This window comes from Esox lucius, chromosome 11 (genome assembly GCF_011004845.1).
Source record: "Esox lucius isolate fEsoLuc1 chromosome 11, fEsoLuc1.pri, whole genome shotgun sequence".
Lineage (NCBI taxonomy): Eukaryota > Metazoa > Chordata > Actinopteri > Esociformes > Esocidae > Esox > Esox lucius.
The window spans coordinates 29,765,285-29,781,632 of NC_047579.1; the positions used below are offsets into that span (position 1 = coordinate 29,765,285).

At 45.4% G+C, this 16,348-nt stretch overlaps 1 protein-coding gene across 3 annotated transcripts in view; it reads right to left on the bottom strand.

The window, feature by feature from the left end:
• The window catches only part of adgrl1a (adhesion G protein-coupled receptor L1a), a 184,162-nt gene that overhangs the window by 92,294 nt on the left and 75,520 nt on the right, over positions 1-16,348 (bottom strand). For all 3 annotated transcript variants that reach the window (XM_020051045.3, XM_013135861.4, XM_013135862.4), the window contains one exon: positions 11,892-12,067. In XM_020051045.3, coding sequence (XP_019906604.1) covers positions 11,892-11,961 — 70 coding nt within the window. In that variant the 5' untranslated portion in view covers positions 11,962-12,067. The remainder of the gene's footprint in view (positions 1-11,891; positions 12,068-16,348) is intronic.

Sequence of the window (16,348 nt, forward strand, 5' to 3'; positions counted from 1 at the left end):
TACTGATGCTTGAACTCAGCAGGGTTTTTGTCTATCCTGAACAAATCCTAATGCATAATTTGTTTTGAAGAATTGAGCAATTGCTAGCGAGACTGAAGCCGAACTTTACCCTACCAAAGCTATTTCATTTCATGGCCCAACAATGTTCGTTTTCTTTCATTCGTGAATGACAATGATATAATAACTATCCATATACGTGACAATAACTGATAACTTTTTTGTCTAGTGAAAAGACGAGAGAATCATGGAGACCCCTCCTCTTTTACTAGGCAGGGTGTTGTGGACTATATTACCCCAAAGGGAAGGAGGTTGTTGGCCAAGATCTCGCGATACATGGCCCCATCCATCCTCCCCTCAATATGGTGCTGTCGTCATGTCCCCTTTGCAGAAAAGCATCCCCAAAGAATGATGTTTCCACTTCCATGCTTCACGGTTGGGATGGTGTTCTTGGGGTTGTACTCATCCTTCTTCTTCCTTCAAAAACGGCGAGTGGAGTTTAGACCAAAAAGCTCTATTTTTGTCTCATCAGACCACATGACCTTCTCCCATTCCTACTCTGGATCATCCAGATGGTCATTGGCAAACTTTTTTGGCACCAGAATGCCAAATAATGCAATAAAATGCTAATTCATTATTTAAAAATCATACAATGTGATTTTCTGGATTTTTGTTTTAGATTCCGTCTCTCACAGTTGAAGTGTACCTATGATAAAAATGACAGACCTCTACATGCTTCGTAAGTAGGAAAACCTGCAAAATTGGCAGTGTATCAAATACTTGTTCTCCACACTGTATATAGTTGGATTTAGACACACAAAGCTATCAGTGGATTCCCAAAATATAATGATTGAATTCCAAAAGTGGGATACTTGTGTAAGTAGCAGAGGCCAGGTGAAAATGCATAATTTAGGCAATGGGGAAGGTGGTGATTCAGGATTCAGCATGCGTTTAGCTTATCATTTTCATTAACACATAACTCTCCCCAGATATATTTTTTACTCAAGAGAATGAGTGCTCAACAGCCTTCTATTGCTTATATCAGTGATTTTCAATTATGTAATACTAATGAGATTTACTTTATTTTAGTAGCCTTTCTTTGTTATTCAACATAATTAATTAAGTACTGTATATTACTTGTCTAACCTCAAAAATAATACATATCACCACCCCTTTCCAAAAATCTAACTGTAGAATTATACAGATTTATTTGGGTCAACATTCCAGACATTATCGTGTATTGTTTTGACTCTATTTGTGAGGAATCACTGTCCTGTTGAGAAGTACAATAGCAGCTTGCACAAGATTAATAAATCCATTTTTGATTAATTGACACAATGCAAAGAAAAGCTTGCATTGTGTTTTGATACCTCGCATAAAACAGTGTTTCTGTGTAAAATGTTTCAGTAAAGATCACATCACATAGAACTTAACACAGTAATCCAGAAAAAGATGAACAATGATGGCAGGGGTTAAAGCAGAGGTTTCTCAGATTCTCAAAATCTCAACATCTCTCTCTGCTTTCTGGCTCTCTTTCTATAAAATTGATCTTTGCTTGTTGTAATTTGCTTGTTGTAATTTGGATCCGATATTTAAAGTAATGTTAAGTGATGGAAACATCTCAGGGAAAGTTAAAAGGACAAAATATGCATCTAAATTTGGACTGTAATGGAAAAGGGTCTGAACTGTTATGCACATAAGATATTCAAGTATTTTTTTAGTTTTTCATAAATTGGCTCAGATTTCTAAAAAGGTGTTTTTGCTTTGTCACAATGGGGATTTATTTTAGATTGATTGTAATAATTTGAAAATAAAGTCAATAAGTCAACAACGTATGGAGAATGTTAAGGGGTCACAATACTTTCTGAATCCACTGTATGTCCATTCACAATACAGAAATTATAACAAAGGAAAATAACTCATGTTTCGTACTGGATTGAACAGCATAAAACCAATGTTGAAGTCACTCATGATTTATCTGTAACAACCCTTGGGTCCTACATTACTCACAAGGTATATTTAAAATCTGCTTATACACAAAAAAAAAAAAAAACATTTTGGCCACATCACAAAGCCTTAACACATCAACAAATAAACCCCAAAACACACAAACCAAGCTATACAAATATCCTTGAAGTATTGTTTTTGCGTACAAATATTGTTGAAACACAAAGGTCAAGGTATGCACGTAGAGATACACAGAGGCCAGTATAGGCTTATCAGGCTAAACACAGGAACAAAGCCCCCCCACCTCTGCGTCATTTATTCAAACGCGCATCTGAGCAAACACACACTGAAATATAAACAAAACACACACATGCTGAGGCATAAACAAACACGTACACAAACACACACCATGGCGTGGGGACATGAGAGTGGCTAGCACCATCTTCAAAGGGCTATTTAAAAGAACACACCGCCGCCAGCCCAGCGTCTCCCCCTCACACCCCCACCTCCCAATATATGTTCAAAGGCCATCCATTAACCTTTCACTCACACAGGCCTCTGTGTGATCTACGGCTCTCAGCCAAGGGCTTTGAAGAGCACAGCACCACCATTCCCACTAGGGAGAGAGAGGGAAAGGATGAACGAGGGGGTACAGAGAGGAGGGGAGAGGTAAAGAGAGGACGAGAGATGTAAAGAGAGGACGAGAGAGGTAAAGAGAAGAGGGGAGAAGAGAGGAGGGGAGAAGTAAAAAGAGCGGGAAAGTGGTAAATAGAGGACAAGCGAGAAAAGAGGAAGAGAGAAGATTGGTAGAGAGGAAGGAGGTAGAGAGGAGGGAGGAAGAGAGGAAGGAGGTAGAGAGGAGGGAGGAAGAGAGGAGGGAGGAAGAGAGGAGGGAGGTAGAGAGGAGGGAGGTAGAGAGGAAGGAGGTAGATAGGAGGGAGGAAGAGAGGAGGGAGGTAGAGAGGAAGGAGGTAGAGAGGAGGGAGGTAGAGAGGAAGGAGGTAGAGAGGAGGGAGGAAGAGAGGAAGGAGGTATAGAGGAGGGAGGAAGAGAGGAGGGAGGAAGAGAGGAGGGAGGTATAGAGGAAGGAGGTAGAGAGGAAGGAGGTAGAGAGGAGGGAGGAAGAGAGGAGGGAGGTAGAGAGGAGGGAGGAAGAGAGGAGGGAGGAAGAGAGGAGGGAGGTAGAGAGGAAGGAGGTAGAGGGGAGGGAGGTAGAGAGGAAGGAGGTAGAGAGGAAGGAGGTAGAGAGGAGGGAGGAAGAGAGGAGGGAGGTAGAGAGGAAGGAGGTAGAGAGGAAGGAGGTAGAGAGGAGGGAGGTAGAGAGGAAGGAGGTAGAGAGGAGGGAGGAAGAGAGGAAGGAGGTAGAGAGGAGGGAGGAAGAGAGGAGGGAGGAAGAGAGGAGGGAGGTAGAGAGGAAGGAGGTAGAGAGGAGGGAGGAAGAGAGGAGGGAGGTAGAGAGGAAGGAGGTAGAGAGGAAGGAGGTAGAGAGGAGGGAGGTAGAGAGGAAGGAGGTAGAGAGGAGGGAGGAAGAGAGGAAGGAGGTAGAGAGGAAGGAGGTAGAGAGGAGGGAGGTAGAGAGGAAGGAGGTAGAGAGGAGGGAGGAAGAGAGGAAGGAGGTAGAGAGGAGGGAGGAAGAGAGGAGGGAGGAAGAGAGGAGGGAGGTAGAGAGGAGGGAGGTAGAGAGGAAGGAGGTAGAGAGGAGGGAGGAAGAGAGGAAGGAGGTAGAGAGGAGGGAGGAAGAGAGGAGGGAGGAAGAGAGGAAGGAGGAAGAGAGGAGGGAGGTAGAGAGGAAGGAGGTAGAGAGGAGGGAGGTAGAGAGGAGGGAGGAAGAGAGGAGGGAGGTAGAGAGGAAGGAGGTAGAGAGGAGGGAGGAAGAGAGGAAGGAGGTAGAGAGGAGGGAGGAAGAGAGGAGGGAGGAAGAGAGGAGGGAGGTAGAGAGGAGGGAGGTAGAGAGGAGGGAGGTAGAGAGGAAGGAGGTAGAGAGGAGGGAGGAAGAGAGGAAGGAGGTAGAGAGGAAGGAGGTAGAGAGGAGGGAGGTAGAGAGGAAGGAGGTAGAGAGGAGGGAGGAAGAGAGGAAGGAGGTAGAGAGGAGGGAGGAAGAGAGGAGGGAGGAAGAGAGGAGGGAGGTAGAGAGGAGGGAGGTAGAGAGGAAGGAGGAAGAGAGGAGGGAGGTAGAGAGGAGGGAGGTAGAGAGGAGGGAAGTAGAGAGGAAAGGAAAGTATATGACAGGTAAGGTTAGGAGTGGATGTAACAAAACTGGGAGATAACAGACGAAGGGACAGACAGAAAGAGAGAGACAGAGACAGATGGGGAGAGAGACAGTGAGAAAAAGATTGAATGAAAATAAGATAGGAGGGTTGAATATGAGAGTAGTAGGAAACAAAGGCTGTAACAAAATGAAAAAAGTGGGAAAAAGAAAGAAAGACAGAGACAGCAGATCAAAAAAATATGCTATGTCTGTGCAAAAAAAACATCATATACCATCAACCATTACCATAAACAAATCATACCAGATCTAGAGACAGGGAAATAGATGGGAGCATGGAAATAAAAGCCATTACCCATTTTTATCACACATTTCCTTTTAAACAACATCGGGAAAATCATGTTTTTAGAATAAACACAAGCATAGAGTTTAATAAGGACTGAATTATTAAATAAGCAATACGTACCAAATCAGAACGAAACAGGAATAACTACGTAATAAGAAATGAACTGTTCGTCCAACCTGAAATACCAACTAGGCTTGAAAATAAGGCAGAAGAGAAGTAGAAAAAGTGGAAGATGAAAATGTGTGCGTGTGCATTAAAGGACCGGAGGCCTTTCCACAAGACTGATCTGAGAGCAAACGTTTAAACACATGTGAGATGAGAACAGATTCCACCAGTCAGCTGTGGCTGGGCCACCATGAGACGGATGGAGCACACACACACACACCCACACGCACGCACACACACACACACACACACACACACTCAAACGCACACACACGCAAACACACACGCACGCAAGTGTGCTAAAGACCTGGTAATGTCCCTTGCCGCCATCAACGGCCCGGGCACCCACACACACACACACACGCACACATGCCCGCACGCATACACACACACACACACACACACACACACACAGTGGCTCAGTGCTGTAGCTAAATGTGCGCTGGGTGTCAAGGCTTCATCATGTGGTGCAGCTGCCTGCATTGGGATACGATGACTTCCTGCCACATTAAACACGCCTAATGGGTTTTAGAGCACAACACAGCTTATGGAGGCTGTATATTCGCAACTAGTGTTGTGTGGAATCAGCGGGAGAGTTTATTTGTCAGGGTACGCATGTCAATATGTTTACAGGCACCGGGACTGGGACAGCGGATGTGACTGACTGACTGACTGACGGTGTTTCGGTGCTGGGCTAGCGTGTATGTACTCAACATCAATTGCTTTTTGATATTGTTGACTGGATGTCCCACAGCTCAGCTGAATAATTTAGCATGTAGATACTGTACAATGCATGCCATAATGTAGACATTACTGTACACCCATACGTTAGAGTTAGGTATGAGTGTAACGCTACACCTAAGCCATGATACGGCACCTATTTTGGTTTAGAGGTCACGGTACATTTCTGGTGCAGCGCAATTTTTTTTGGTCATCTAGAACAGACACACCTCAAAAACTGAGTATGGCGCGAGAAGGGTACTAGTCAGGGGGGCCACCAAGGGGCCTACGGCAACGTGCCAAAGGGTTAAGGGAGTCTTCCACGGCTGAGGTGAGAAACATGGTGCATACTGCAACTATAGCCTGGGCGCTTCACAAAAAGGCCCTCATGGAAGAGTGGCAAAAAGAAAGCCATTGTTAATAAACTCACAAGAAGGCATGTGGGAGCCTTTTGGTCTCGGAGCTTAGCACTATGATTAGCGCACTCCTAACAACGCAAAGGACCCTGCAGACACCTTCCCACCGTGAAGCATGGTGATGGCAGTATCAGGGTTGGTTCTCTTCGTCAGGGCCTGGAAAGCTCATGAAGATAAAGGAGTAAAATGTGTGCAGCAAAGTAAACAGAAAACATGGAATATAACCTGCTGAAGGCGGCAAGAGACCTGGGACTTGGGAGAAGATTCCTCTTCCAACAGGACATGTGTGTCATGACCCAAAACATACAGCCAAAGCGACACTGGATCAATCTATATTTGCAAGCAATTTAGAAACATTCGCAGATTTAATTTTTCAAATTGACATTATGGACTTGTCTGTTGATCACTGAAAATAAAAACTCTAAACTACATCTATTTTGATTTAATGTTGTCACAGAATGAAATGTGGTCTTGCGAGAGGTAAGTACTTTTGATAGGCACTGTAACTAGCTATATTTTGTCTAATTACCATTAGATTGGGTATCAGAGCATGATGTGGAGAGAGGTGTGCTGATGTAAGTGGATGTGTAGAGATGTGTGCTGATGTAAGTGGATGTGTAGAGATGTGTGGTGATGTAAGTGGATGTATAGAGATGTGTGCTGATGTAAGTGGATGTGTTGAGATGTGTGCTGATGTAAGTGGATGTGTAGAGATGTGTGCTGATGTAAGTGGATGTGTAGAGATGTGTGCTGATGTAAGTGGATGTGTAGAGATGTGTGCTGATGTAAGTGGATGTGTAGAGATGTGTGGTGATGTAAGTGGATGTGCAGAGATGTGTGCTGATGTAAGTGGATGTGTAGAGATGTGTGCTGATGTAAGTGGATGTGTAGAGATGTGTGCTGATGTAAGTGGATGTGTAGAGATGTGTGCTGATGTAAGTGGATGTGTAGAGATGTGTGCTGATGTAAGTGGATGTGTAGAGATGTGTGGTGATGTAAGTGGATGTGCAGAGATGTGTGCTGATGTAAGTGGATGTGTAGAGATGTGTGCTGATGTAAGTGGATGTGCAGAAATGTGTGCTGATGTAAGTGGATGTGTAGAGATGTGTGCTGATGTAAGTGGATGTGTAGAGATGTGTGCTGATGTAAGTGGATGTGTAGAGGTGTGGTGATGTAAGTGGATGTGTAGAGGTGTGGTGATGTAAGTGGATGTGTAGAGATGTGTGCTGATGTAAGTGGATGTGCAGAGATCTGGAGTATGTGGGGCTGATGGTGAATGGAGGTGAAGTGATGTTGTGGGGGAGGTGAAGTGATGTTGGTTGGTTGTCTCGTCTCTTCGCCCTTATCTCTTATTCTCAATACACAACATCAGTTATATATTGTCATTGTCTATGGTCCTGCTATGCCATGAGTTCCTCGTTTACAGCCCGGGACCCAGGATAGAATAATAATTTTAAAAATAATTGGCAACCAATGCTTAATAAAAACATGCAATTATCTACATGTTTGTACATTTCATTGCTTTATAGCTAAAGAATATGCAATTTTGACTAAATCAATCATTATTTACCCATATTGGCAATCCATTCATGTTAATTTAATTCCATTAAGAAAAATAAAACGTTGTTCTAATGTTGTTTTTATTCCAAACTTATACTGCTTACTGATAGGTTGTCTTTATTCTTAACTGGAGAAAATTATATTAATCACTTTTACACCAGCTTCTACTAGGCATATATACATATATTGTCATCAGTTATAAAATGACAACATTGCAAGCTAACGCATCCACTGTCTAAGCACTGTTCACTGATGCAAACACAATACGGGCACTCCTTGTAAATTCTAAAATGTGTTTGAAACTGAGAGAAACTAACTCATGGGTGTATTTGCATTTCATGAGGATTGAACAAGTTTGAAGCAGGGCTAACTTCAGTCAGAACTTGTGGCAGGGCGATTTGAGCCCATTAAGTGACAGCATGAGTAATGCCGAGCGAGAATGGCAAATCAGTGTAAGCACATCTACTGAACCACAGCACTACAGCTAGTGTGGGTCGCGAAGTGATCTTAAATGAAAAAGGCAAGGCGGTAAGATGCGGAGCGCACATGCACCTCCCTCCACGGCTGCTGAAGAAAATGGATGCAATTAACTAAGAGCTGCACTTGGCTGAATCAATTCCAGTAATTCATGAAACATATTTCTGGACGATATTTCGGCTCACCACCCCAAGCTCAACCTCAACAAGACAGAGTTCCTCTTCCTCCCGGGAAAGGCCTGCCAACTGAAATACCTCTCCATCATGGCTGATAACACCACGGTGTCCCCATCTGGAGTGCAACCAACCTTGGCGTGACCCAAAATAAAAGGCTGTCATCTATGTAAAGTTAAAAGCTCCAGCAGGATTATGCTCTATAAAATTCAAATAATATACCCTTTCCTCCCAGAGGAAGAAGCATAGGCCCTAATCCAGGCACTGGTTCTATCCCTTTTGGACTACTTCAACTAACTCTTGACTGGCCTCCCCCATTGTGCCATCAAATCACTGCAAATTATCCTGAATGATACAATCTGTGTGGGGTTCGGTATTTCAAAACTGCCACGTATCACCATGTTTCTCTGCACGCTGGACACTCCACTGGCATCTAGCTGAAGCTCGCATCCACTACAAGGCACTTTAGACATTCTTATAGAACCCTCATATCCAGAGTGACTTGTACTGTAGTTAGTGAATTAATCTTAACTTAGGTAGGTGGGACAACCACGCCACCCGATAATAGTGACTATTTTTTACTCAGTTAAGTAGCCATCCTCAAAGTCATCGCTAGATGTAGGGGGGAGAAGAGAGAGAAAGGTTCAAGCATTAGTTGATGAAAGCTACCACTGGGGTGCAACATACAGAGAAGAGCTTTGATTGGGTTAAGTGGGAGCTCCCATCGGTAAGGTGGGGTGTGGAGTTTCAGCACATCCTGAAATTAGGTAGGAGCAGTTCCCCTTGCTCCTCTCTAGGCAAGACCATGGAGTAACAAGCTCTTCTCATTCCCAGTTTCAGTAAGCCTCCCTCCTAATAATAACCTTAACATGAGTAAAGTGATCAGGAAGGATCAGCCAATGAAGTCAGATGTCTCACACTTTAGACTAAATGAAAATCGTGGATGCCTTCAATGGTGATGTGTGTGTGTGTGTGTGTGTGTTTGTGTGGGAGGGGAGTTGATCGATGGAACCATCAGAAAAGGTTTTCTTAATTTGGCCCAAATGCTGTGCCTGTGCTCAGGGCAGAACACAGATAACACTCAATTGATTATAAATGCATTATTAATACTTCTCTAGTGCCAGGTCACATAGACAGCTGGAGGCTCTCATGCACACACACACACACACACAGAGGGGCAAACACCCAAGAGGGGTACTTACACACTTGTCTGCACACAAGCATGAGCAAGTGTGCAACACACACACACACACACAGTTGATAAATCAGCTTAATGCCAGGGGCCAAATGTGTCCAATGGAACACTGAGTGTGTCACATAAATCCAATGCAGCAAAACCTGGCAAATTAAAGAGCGAGAGAGAGAGATACTGAGACAGGAGAAACAGACAGAGGAAAAGAGAGACAGAACACAACAGCAACAAACCAACCACTATCATAATAATCACACCTGGCCAATCAACCTCTGACACTGACAAAAGCATCTCTATTTTGTGTGCACCTATAAATATTGCTGAATTGTTTTAACCCTCTATCCATCCTTCCCTCCCTTGAGAAATGTTGGAATCTTATAATTAAGTAAAAACATATTTTTTCTTTTTTTTTTCTGAAGTCATCCCTCAATCCATCCATGCCTAAAACATCCCTCCGTTCCACCATTCCTCTCTCCTACTTGGCACAGTAAGTGACAGAGAGCACACAGCAGATGGCGTACTGCTGTTCGTGTAGTAGGCAACTAGCAGGATGCCCCACAACCCCCCCACCCCTTCCCTTTGGCCATACCTCCCCCCGCCACACATGCTGCCCGAGCCCCACTGTGGCCCAACCAGGTCACCTGCTGCTGGGGTCAAACCAGCTGGCACGACACACGACACACAAACAATGCAAATACACCTACACACACCGTGGGAACACACACACATAAAGTACCTTGTCCAGCACCATCACACACAGTGGCTAGCACCATCACACACCGTGTCCAAAACCATCACACATCTTGTCCAACGCCATGACACATCTTGTCCAACGCCATCACACATCTTGACCAACACCATCATACACTGTGTCCAATGCCATCAGACACCGTGTCCAATGCCATCACTCACCCTGTCCAACACCATTACATACCCTGTCCAACATTATCACACACCATGTCCAATGCCATCACAAATCCTGTCCAAAACCATCAAACACTGTGGCCAAGACCATCACACCCTCACACACCCTGTCCAACACCATCACACACCCTATCCAACACCATCACACACCATGTCCAATGCCATCACACATCCTGTCCAACACCATCACACACCGTGGCCAACACCATCACACACCTTGTCCAACGCCATCACACATCCTGTCCAACACCATGACACACCGTGGCCAACACCATCACACACCTTGTCCAATGCCATCACACACCGTGGCCAACACCATCACACACCTTGTCCAAGACCCTCACACACACAACACACACCCTGTCCAACACCATCACACACCCAGTCCAACACCCTCGCACACCCAGTCCAACACCCTCACACACCCTGTCCAATACCATCACACACCCTGTCCAATTCCATCACATACCCTGTCCAACACCATCACATACCCTGTCCAACATCATCACACACCTGTCCAATTCCATCACATATCCTGTCCAACACCATCACACACCATTTCCAACACCATCACACACTCTGTCCAACACCATCACACATCTTGTCCAATGCCATCACACATCTTGACCAACACCATCATACACTGTGTCCAATGCCATCAGACACCATGTCCAATGACATCACATACCCTGTCCAACACCATTACATACCCTATCCAATGCCATCTGTCCAAAACTATCACACACCGTGTCCAATGCCATCACAAATCCTGTCCAACACCATCAAACACTGTGGCCAAGACCATCACACACCTTGTTCAACACCCTCACACACCCTGTCCAACACCATCACACACCCTGTCCAACACCATCACACAACGTGTCCAACACCATCACACAACGTGTCCAATGCCATCACACATCCTGTCCAACACCATCACACACCGTGGCCAACACCATCACACACCTTGTCCAAGACCCTCACACACCCATCACACACCCTGTCCAACACCATCACACACCCTGTCCAATTCCATCACATACCCTGTCCAACACCATCACATACCCTGTCCAACACCATCACACACCCTGTCCAATTCCATCACACACCTTGTCCAACACCCTCACACACCCTGTCCAACACCATCACACACCCAGTCCAACACCATCACACACCCTGTCCAATTCCATCACATACCCAGTCCAACACCATCACAAACGCTGTCCAACACCATCACACACCCTGTCCAACACCATCACACACTGTGTCCAATGCCATCACACATCCTGTCCAACACCATCACACACCGTGGCCAACACCATCACAAACCATGTCCAACAACCTCACACACCCTGTCCAACACCATCACACACCTTGTCCAACGCCATCACACACAGTGGCCGGCACATCACACATCCTGTCCAACACCATCACACACCGTTTCCAACACCCTCACACACCATGTCCAACACCATCACACACCCTGTCCAACACCATCATACACAATAGCCAGCACCATCACACACCCCATCCAACACCATCACACCCAGTCAAAAACCATCCCACACTGTGTCCAACAACATCACACACCCTGTCCAACACCAACACACACCCTGTCCAACACCATCACACACTATGTCCAGCACCATCACACCCCTGTGTCCACGCACAATATGACTGGGAAAGCATTAGCATAAGCTGCTCTGGATAAGAGTGTCTGCTTAATTAGTGCACGGACATGAAGGAATGACAGCAGTGCTTTACCAACCTTGAGCTGAGGGGGCGATGAGCAGGGAGGTGACAGCACAAGTACACAGCAGCCAGACAGACAGTGCCATGTTGGAGGGTGGGGTCAGGGGCGGGCCGTGGGGATCTGGGCGTGGTCAGCAGGCACAGGTGTGTGGAGAGAGCCCCTCCACTCACACCCTCTCTACGAGGGTGATCCTATGAGAGAGAGAGAGAAAGGAAGTCAGGTGATCAACAAACAAGATTCTGATATCACTTTTTATAAGGGCTTAATCATATTTACAGAGTAAGGCGAGACTGCTACCAACAAGCAGAACTCAACCGCTCTAGTGGTTTCCGCTGGCTTTAACAAAACGCTACTAGCAGGAGATTACATGCACCTGTGAGCTAAACTAAGCTTGATTGCAACAGAAAAGCCACAAGAATAACCCACCGGATTAGCCAATCTCGCCTTATTACCATGTCATGCAATTATGATACTAAACAGCTGGTCTAGATTCACTATTATTGCCTGCAGTGAAATGCCATCACCCTATTAGAAACATTAGAAACTGTAAGGCTGCCAAAACATAGTAGTGGAATATTTCACCTTGAATAGCAAAATAAAATAGGCTCATATAGCATTCAAAATAATTGCATAGATTGCATCTTTATTTCATGAATAATATTGATTTATAACTCAGTCACAATTTAATTGTTACAGCTACACACTCAAAAATGGACTTTCCAGGGATATTTTAGCCCCACTCTTGGGTGAAATGAGGGCAGTGGAAGGTAGGCCCTAAAATGGCAGGTCAACCAAGAAAGAAATAGGAGCAGACAGCGATTTCGCAGCAATGCATTTTTGCCTATAGAAAAAGCATACACTTGGGATATCTTCTCCTATAAATATTGATATACATTTTTAAATAGTTCACTAAAGTTTATGGCAACATACTGGTTGCATAGTGTTTTTAATTTTCCCCTTACCTCTTTGGTAAGAAATTACCATACCACACTATCGCTATATAAAAACAGTCGCATGATCCGATTATGTTAAAATACAGGCAAATCCTCATATAGGAACATTTGGTAAATCGCCACTGTACATTTGTCATGGCAAATGCATTTCAGTTCTACGCAACGAGTGACAATTACTTGGCACATTTTTATGTTTCTTACGTATCTTACAATATTTCCCCCCCTCTGTATTAAGCCCAGTTGAGAACAAGAAGTGCAGGTCCAAGAAAGTTGTTTGTAATGAAAAACCCGGCTGTATCCGAGCCTGCTGTCAATTCCTATCAGAGCTAGTTTGACACTGCAGATATCTGTGTTGCAGAACCAGATTAGAGGAGGCTCCCCCTGCGGTGACCAGGTAGAATGACTGTGCTACGGGGAGATGAAGGGTAGCCATTTTGTGCACACTGGCATGGCAACAGCTGTTCCGCTCCCCCAGCCAGAGCCGCCTTATCACTCTGTAATTTAAGAAGCTTTGACTGGATGAGACAAGCTGCATATGCATGCGCGTGGCTCTTTAGGGTGCCACTGGATATTCAACATGTGAGTCGAAGTAAAAAGGGTGCGTGCGTGTACGTGTGCGCGTGTGTCCGACGGTGTGGACAGCGGTGACTCAGTCAGTAGTGCTGTAGGGATCACACTTCTCATTTGCCTAATGAAATAAATCACAATCTGGAACTTTCCCTGTCATTTGGTTGTAGACTCTGCTACCTCCAGGGCTGAGCCAGGGAAGAGATGGAGACGCGCTAATATCGCTCCTGCTGAGCCCGCTGATGGAACAGACAGATTGCGCTGTGTGTGTCTGTGTCTGTGTGTGTGTGTGTGTGCCTGTGCAACTGAGAGGATTTACTTTGATCCCACTAACCCTCTCCCTGATTGATCTTCCCAAGCCATAGAAGTGAAATAAAGATTGCAGAAAAACACAACACCATCAGATTTGTACACACACACACACACCAAAAAGGTGTCCAGTGCATGCACTCCACTGTGCGAACAATCGAAATGGCTCCACCCTCCCTCTGCCCCTACATCAGGGATTGTGTCCCCTGTCCCTCACACATGTCCCCTCCCTGTGCCACTACATCAGGGATTCTGTCCCCTGTCCCTCACACATGTCCCCTCCCTGTGCCCCTACATCAGGGATTCTGTCCCCTGTCCCTCACACATGTCCCCTCCCTCTGCCCCTACATCAGGGATTCTGTCCCCTGTCCCTCACACATGTCCCCTCCCTCTGCCCCTACATCAGGGATTCTGTCCCCTGTCCCTCACACATGTCCCCTCCCTGTGCCCCTACATCAGGGATTGTGTCCCCTGTCCCTCACACATGTCCCCTCCCTCTGCCCCTACATCAAGGATTCTGTCCCCTGTCCCTCAAACATGTCCCCTCCCTCTGCCCCTACATCAGGGATTCTGTCCCCTGTCCCTCACACATGTCCCCTCCCTCTGCCACTACATCAAAGATTCTGTCCCCTGTCCCTCACACATGTCCCCTCCCTCTGCCCCTACATCAGGGATTCTGTCCCCTCCCTCTGACCTTCTCTGATATTTACCCTCCTCTCAAGTGGCAAAGCCATCACAGCCACCAACCTGTGCGAGTTAGACCAACCACATATGATATGACAGTCTGCAAAACAAGGACACAGGAGGCAAGGAAATTAGTAGAAATAACAGTAAACAAACAAGGATGTTTCAGAGTCTGGAGTCGGGCTACTCCCTCTCTCCATCTCTCTCCAGCCATCCCTCCTTCTCTATCTACAATCCTCCCTCCTTCTCTATCTCCAGCCCTCCTCATTCTCTCTGTATTATTAATGGTCCAAAAACTGGTCCCCTCCTGTGTGACGGCCTTCTTTCTATTTTCCCCCTGCCTTTTGTAGTTGGTAATAAGAAAAATCTGTCTTTCAACCATTCTCTTTTGATCCTGCCTCCAACTGCACTCTCCACAATGGCTCTCCTGTGGACACTGCTGATAAGAAAAAGAGAGAGACAGATTTAAAGATAGAAAGATAGAAAGACAGAGAGAATAGGGAAATATTAGTGAAAGGAGTTGAGAAGAAGAAAAGGAAGTGAGGTAAGAAAAACAGCGTGGTATCCAGAGGAACAGTGTTTCAGAAGAGCAGAGGGCCGTGAAGCTGCGTCCTGGCAGTCTTTCCCTCTCTGCTCTGAGGACGTTGCCGCGAGGGGCCGAAGGCTGACCTTCTGCTCCGATCATATTCACCATTATTACTATCACCGTTACTCTTCCAACGGAGAAGAGTGGAATATCTACGACGACACTGGAGACAGTAAAATAATGGAGCACTGACTCCTCTAGGCCGGGGGAGCATTAGAGGGAGTGGAAGGGAGAGTGAGGAAGGGACATTGAGGGAGATAGACAGCAAGGAACAGGAGCTTTGAGTCTGGGACTGTTTTGAACGCTGCTTGTCTCTCACTCTAGTCTCCAATGCAACCCCTCTGTCTCCCTCTGCCATTAATGCACTGGCTGCCTTGATTATGGGCAAATAACCAAATTATCCCCTTCTATTGGATCATTACTATAATCACTGTGATTATTATTATCTATTTGCTTTAGTGACGATAGACAGGCTCAACTGGAACGGGGGGGATCGGGGGGGCTATGCATCTTTCTATCACTGAATGGGGATTGTTAGTGCATCAAGAAGGACAGGAAGGGGCTGATTGGGTTCTTCTATGACGTAACACATCCATGTACACAGTTTCACTGTACACAGTCTATATAACACGACAAGAAAAGAAATGCATGGATGTGAATTGACAATTACCTCATAAAGGATTATATAAGGGATTACAATTGTCAAGTACACAGCAAAATGCCGTACTGCTCAGTAGACCCACTATATTGGTATGGTCTTCTGGGTGCTAAAGCAGTGAATGCATATCATGTTCGGATACAGTACTATACACCCACACCAATAAACCTTGGAATGAGAAAAAAACTGAATCAATGTCAAGCTCAACATGATGAGTGGGAGGTTAAGCTATGACCATGTGGTCACTGGGTGGCCTTGACTGAGTGTTTTCTGGGCAGTTTGTGGTCGGAGGCCTATAGATCCACACAGGTGATTTGACTAATGCTACTTCATCTTCAAAAGTAAATTTACACCTGAACGCCTGCCAAAGAAACAGCCCAGTCAACCCTAAGTAACTTAATTAGCATTTCAATAGCTTTCAAGATGAGCTACCATATGTAACATAAAAAACCTCAGGAAATGATGCAAGACAGCCAGGCCAAGTAGGCGAACATAGGAAGACAAATAAACTCTAATGCTCGTGGGAAAAAAGGCACTGATGGTGTTTTTAGCTTGACAGTCATGAGTTATGATGGCTAGTTACCTCACGGATAGAAAAGTCAGTGTTTTATAAGACGAAGCTCAGTCATTTCGTGAGCGATTAGGATTGATGGTTGTACCTCAGATGTTTTGAGAAATGATAGAGGTCTAAGAGAGGGTAAGTATAAAAATATTT